The sequence below is a fragment of the Salvelinus namaycush genome, chromosome 1 (genome assembly GCF_016432855.1).
Source record: "Salvelinus namaycush isolate Seneca chromosome 1, SaNama_1.0, whole genome shotgun sequence".
In the NCBI taxonomy this organism is placed as follows: domain Eukaryota; kingdom Metazoa; phylum Chordata; class Actinopteri; order Salmoniformes; family Salmonidae; genus Salvelinus; species Salvelinus namaycush.
Genome location: NC_052307.1, coordinates 20,401,058 through 20,406,917, shown reverse-complemented (window position 1 = coordinate 20,406,917; position 5,860 = coordinate 20,401,058). Strand labels below are relative to the sequence as shown.

The window sequence follows — 5,860 nt, the reverse complement described above, 5'->3', positions numbered from 1 at the left end:
AGATGATCGTGGACTACAGGAAAAGGAGGACCGAGCATGCCACCATTCTCATCGACAGGGCTGTAGTGGAGCAGGTTGACACTTCCTTGGTGTCCACATCACCAACGAACTGTCATGGTCCAAACACACCAAGACAGTCGTGAAGAGGACACGACAATGCCTATTCCCCCCCAGGAGACTGAAAAGATTTGGCATGGGTCCTAAGATCCTCAAAGTTCTACAGCTGCACCATCGAGAGCATCACCACTTTGTATGGCAACTGCTCGGCCTCCAACCACAAAGCAATATAGAGGGTCAAAGCTTCCTGCCATCCAGGACCTCTATACCAGACAGTGTCAGAGGAAGGCCCTAAAAATTGCCAAAGACTCCAGCCACCCTAGCCATAGACTGTTCTCTCGCTACCGCACGGCAAGCTGTACCGGAGCACCAAGTCTAGGTCCAAAAGGCTTCTTAACAGCTTCTACCCCCAAGCCATAAGACTCCTGGACAGCTAACCCCCCCCCATTTTTACACTGCTGCTACTCTCTGCTTATTATCTATGCATAGTCACTTTAACTCAACCTACATGTACATATTACCTCAATTATATGTACATGATCAATTATTATCAATTACCTTGACTAACCTGTACCCCCTCACATTGTACCAGTACCCCCTGTATATAGCCTCGCTACTGTTATTTTATTGTTGCTCTTTAATTATTTGTTATTTTTATTTATTGTTTACTTCAGTTTATTTTAGTAAATACTTTAACACTTTTTCTTAACTGCATTGTTGGTTAAGGGTTTGTAAGTAAGCATTTCACTCTAAGGTCTACACCTGTTGTATTTGGCGCATGTGACAAAATTTGATTTGATCAACAATCCAACAGCAAAATCCCATATAATAAGACAAAACAACTCTAGATGCCTTCTGCATATTGTGAACTGTTTTAACTAATGGTGTAATTGCATGCCTACTCTTGTTCACCAAGAGTAAACAGATGGTATATGGCAGTTATTATCATGAGACTTTTGTTAGTCCTTAGAGCAAAGAAAAACATGTTGTCCGCAAGAGGCTGCACCCATAACTAAAAATTAGACTGCCTGAGTTTGAGGCGTTTGTAATCATATCATCTGAATACACATATCAGAATATAAATCTTGGGGTAATTGTGAATTGTACAAGATCTGAATAAATAATAATTGTACACATGCACCAAGAAGCCAAATGTGCCACCCATCACCCAGAAACAACCTCAGAGGGTCAAGTTCTATGTCAATGCCACTTACAGCTCCCATGTAACACTAGACTAAGAACAAATAAAACATCCATAAAACCTGAAAACAAATGTGTAATCCTTTTAAATTGAGGTAAATTCAGATCCCAGCAAACCGGTATATCCACTGAATAATCATAGCTTCAGTCTTAACATAACTTCTTGGTTGCTTCAGAAAGTTTCATTAAAACGGAGTGAGTAGGACCTCAGAGACTTGACTGTGACATGATTGGTAGCAGACATTGTGATTATCTGGGTAAAGGACCCAGTCAACAAGCACACTCACAAACCCTCCAGGGAGAGAAAAACCACCACGAGAGAGTAGAACTAGCATTAGGCAAGAGGGATCAAATGATTGTGGAACGACAAAAACATGTTTGACAAGGTTTTGCAGGCAGGCCGACATTATGTAAAGGTGATTGTGAGGATGGGACACTTGGTGAGAACCTAATAACGAGAAGAACTTTCACGTGTTTTAAATTCTTCAAGCACAACAAACAAATTGCATAAGAAACCTGATACGGAGTAGAAAAACTGTTCAGCAGCAGATAAAAAAAGCAAGTTAATTTACAGTAGTGACATCTTACATCATTGCAACCCTGTACATGTGACTATTAAACTTTAAATCTAATCTATATTTTTCCAAAATAAATACAATTACATTTAGAATTCTATAGAATTCCAGTTAGGAAATGGAGGGAAATTTTCACTGGTAGGTTTCTCACATTCATTCCTCTTACGAAAAACAACGACTTCTCAGAAAAAAAATGAAAAAGTGTCTGACCAACCAAATCCCTTGAATGGCAAAAGAAGGGGTGCTAAAGCCTTTTGCTGAACTGACTATTTTCCTTCTGAACCCATGTCCTTTAGCTGGATGGAAGAGAGGAAAAACAGAACATTACAAAATACTAACTGCATTTCTTCCAATAGCAATAAGACTGGGTGTATGTTGCTTACTCACCCATTGAGTTTGGGTTCTAGTCAAATGCCATCTCCTGGCTTTTCCGTACACAGCAAGCCACCTTCCTCTTGAATTCACCATTTGGATCCTCCCTCCACTCTTTCTGTGGGACCAGCGCAAACTCAATTTCAAAATCTCAAGAGCACAGTTGTCCTTGTCACTTTAACACAGGTTCTGGACGTACTTGGCTACTGTAACACACAAAGTCTGTGTTAAATACATGTATTATTACAACTCACCGCAGCATCCACATTAGCAGGCGATTCACTGTTTGGGTCGGCCAGCATGGAGATTACACTGATCATAATCGTCTCTACAGTGTGGATAGGAAGCCAACGTTCCTCTGGCTTCTCATAGCCAAACTTGTCCTCTCCTGGCTCATGCAGAATTGAGATACATACATCGCCATTCTTTGCCACTAAGAAAGAGATGAAAAGTCATTATATACATTGGCAAACATGGTAGGAGACACATAAATCCCACTAATGAATATAAAATATTATAGTGCTAGGTTTAGTAGGGCTCAAAGTGTTAACAGTGTGTTTACCATTAGGATGCCAGATTTCAGTGATGAACTTCAACTTGGGAGGCCGTAGAGGATAATCATAGGGAAAGGTCAGGTATGCTTTAAAAAAACCTCCTTCGCTGTAATAGAGAGAACAGAGAAAGCAAAGCAGTTATCCCCATCTGAGAGTACTTTTAAAATATGTACTCCTCTTCTTTCAGAATACCAACCTATGTCTTAACTTACAAAAGGGTGTCTTGTGGCCCTATGATGACAACCTCCCATTTGTATATATCGTCATCGTCTATTAGGCCAGCTGAAAAGCCCTCCACTGGGTTCTTGTTGAGTTCTGAAATAGAAAGACACAAGGTAACAAAATGCAATAAACTAACAAAAAAATCACAGAAAAGTGGAATGCTGTGTAGACAATGAGTGACAGGTACCTATTATCAGTGGTGCCAATTGAAAAGATGGCCTGTATGTTGCCCACATCAGGTGCACATAACTATCCATTGGCTGAAATAATGTGCATGATGTCTGACAACCGCCGATACTAAGAAAAGATAAGTTAAACCTATTTTCTAAAATACAGAAAGGGAGGGGGTTAGTGTACAATTTAATTAAAAACGTGTATATCAGGGATCCCCAACTGGTGCCCCCGAGTTGGTTTTATTTGAGCCCCCCCAAAAAAATAAACACCAGGAAATCAGTTCCAACTATTCCCACACATAATAGAGATACATATGTGATCGTATACAAATGTAAGCAGGGTTTGAAATTATCATGTTTTTGTGAAATATATCTATTTGGGCTACTTGCAGTCAATTTGCAGTCTACAAATTATTTGTAATTACACTACATGACCAAAAGTATTTGGACATCTGCTTGTTGAACATCTCATTCCAAAATCATGGGCATTAATATGGAGTTGGTCCCCCCTTTGCTGATATAACAGTCTCCACTCTTCTGGGAAGGCTTTCCACTAGATGTTGGAACATTGCTGCGGGGACTTGCTTCCATTCAGCCACAAGAGCATTAGTGAGGTCGGGCACCGATGTTGGGCAATTTGGCCTGGCTCGCAGTAGGCGTTCCAATTCATCCCAAAGGTGTTCGATGGGGTTGAGGTCAGGGCTCTGTGCAAGCCAGTCAAGTTCTTCCACACCGATCTCGACAAACCATTTCTATATGGACCTCGCTTTGTGCACGGGGGCATTGTCATGCTGAAACAGGAAATGGCCTTCCCCAAACTGTTGCCACAAAGTTGGAAGCACAGAATCGTCTAGAATATCATTGTATGCTGTAGCATTAAGATTTCCCTTCACTGGAACTAAGGGGCCTAGCCCGAACTATGAAAAACAGCCCCAGACCATTATTACTCTGCCACCAAACTTTACAGTTGGCATTATGCATTGGGGTAAGTAGCGTTCTCCTGGCATCTGCCAAATCCAGATTCGTCTGTTGGACTGCCAGATGGTGAAGTGTGATACATCACTCCACAGAACACGTTTCCACTGCTCCAGAGACCAATGGCGGGGAGCTGTTGACATTGCGCATGGTGAACTTAGGCTTGTGTGCAGTTGCTCAGCATTGGAAACCCATTTCATGAAGCTCCCAACGATCAGTTCTTGTGCTGACGTTGCTTCCAGAGGCAATTTGGAACTCGGTAGTGAGTGTTGCAACCGAGGACAGATGATTTTTACACGCTTCAGCGGTCCCGTTCTGTGAGCTTGTGTGACCTATCACTTCGCGGCTGAGCCGTTGTTGCTCCTAGACTTTCCACTTCACAATAACAGCACTTACAGTTGACCTGTGCTGCTCTAGGTGCCACGTTGACAGTCACTGAGCTCTTCAGTAAGGCCATTCTACTGCCAATGTTTGTCTATGGAGATTGCATGGCGGTGTGCTCGATTTTATACACCTGTCAGCAAAGGGTGTGACTGAAATAGCCGAATCCACTAATTTGAAGGGGTGTCCACATACACTATATATACAATGTTCCCGGCCTGCAAGACCAGCAGCTCAATAAAAAAATCGTCCCGCTGCTGAATCTAGTTTATGATCCCTGGTGTATATGCTAGCTGTTAACAGCTAATGGAGTTTGCTACAGTGATGCCATTGCCAGAACCAGCGAACTGGCTAATAATTATGTGATGTTCCCACCACTGACAGATGGGTATGGGGCTGATTATTCCTTTGTTATCTTGTCAGCTAGGTAGTAGCCTATAGCAAGCCAGATCATGTAAATCGCTAACTAGGGTTGTGATTTACAGCAAACAGAGGTTGGTATAAGATTAGATTACGGCTAGATAACGCTAGTTATTTCCACCATAACTCGAATCAGTAACAAAAGGTTGATTTTCTAGCTAAGTTAACCTGGTGACGTTCTCACTGACAGTCAAAATGCTAATGATAGCTAACCTTAGTTCGCCAGTTTAGACTTGTTCAATGCATAACCTTAGATGGGGCTAGTGAAGTTGAATTCAGTCGTCTTAACAAATATGATGAATTAGCGGAAAAAATATCTATAATGTGTTTTACAGCCGAGATAATTGGATCGCGCTAATGTAATGTAAACAAACAATCATGACTGCCGTCGAGGAAGCCCGGCCATGGAAAGTTAGCTAGGCTAGCTTGGGGTTTCTTTTTTTCTTTTTTTTCTTTTTTTGAATCTTTGGCTTACCTGCCAATTGCTTTCGAAGAAGTAGTGCTGATTGTTCAGTCATGGTATGTGGGCTTCAACAAAAATAAATGTTTCGCCAACTAGACCAGTACAGTGGACGCGTCATAATACCCATAAAACCTAGCGGTAAAACCTGGTCATGCTTCCAATCGTTTTTTCCCCATTCATTTTTGCATCTGGAATTTTAGAACTACTTCATATAAGGTCTGTGTTTCGTGTAGACTTGCCCTGGTGGACGTTTTGAATGCCATGTAATTCTCTCTCGGTCAAGTAGAATATTCTCAATAGATTGGCCTGAATTTACTCCCCAAAAAATCTAAATGCTGATTAACAACAGAGAAGAGACCTCAGCAAGACTACACATTCCTGCAGAAAGCCATGAATTTGCATCCCTTTCTCTGTTTTAGCTAGCCACTGACTACACTTTAGCTAGCTAGTTAGCAGAGCAGTAGATCA

At 41.6% G+C, this 5,860-nt stretch overlaps 1 protein-coding gene across 1 annotated transcript; it reads right to left on the bottom strand.

Annotated features, from left to right (window-relative positions):
* Positions 1 to 772: 772 nt before the first annotated feature.
* Positions 773 to 5,512, bottom strand: LOC120054308 (ubiquitin-conjugating enzyme E2 G1-like). Its single transcript, XM_039001725.1, has 6 exons — positions 5,405 to 5,512; positions 2,971 to 3,073; positions 2,767 to 2,864; positions 2,459 to 2,637; positions 2,220 to 2,322; positions 773 to 2,128 (listed from the first exon to the last, which is right to left on the bottom strand). Exons 1-5 carry the CDS (start codon positions 5,445 to 5,447, stop codon positions 2,236 to 2,238), a joined length of 510 nt encoding a protein of 169 aa, XP_038857653.1. The 5' UTR covers positions 5,448 to 5,512; the 3' UTR covers positions 773 to 2,128; positions 2,220 to 2,235.
* Positions 5,513 to 5,860: the final 348 nt, after the last annotated feature.

Bases quoted from the DNA above. Each gene is read 5' to 3' on its own strand.
- LOC120054308 (XM_039001725.1), bottom strand. From the start codon at position 5,447: ATGACTGAACAATCAGCACTACTTCTTCGAAAGCAATTGGCAG. The intron at 3,074-5,404 runs GTAAGCCAAAGA...TTTCTATTTCAG, and splicing joins TCTTCGAAAGCAATTGGCAG to AACTCAACAAGAACCCAGTG. The intron at 2,323-2,458 runs GTGAGTTGTAAT...CTGGTCCCACAG, and splicing joins CTGCTAATGTGGATGCTGCG to AAAGAGTGGAGGGAGGATCC.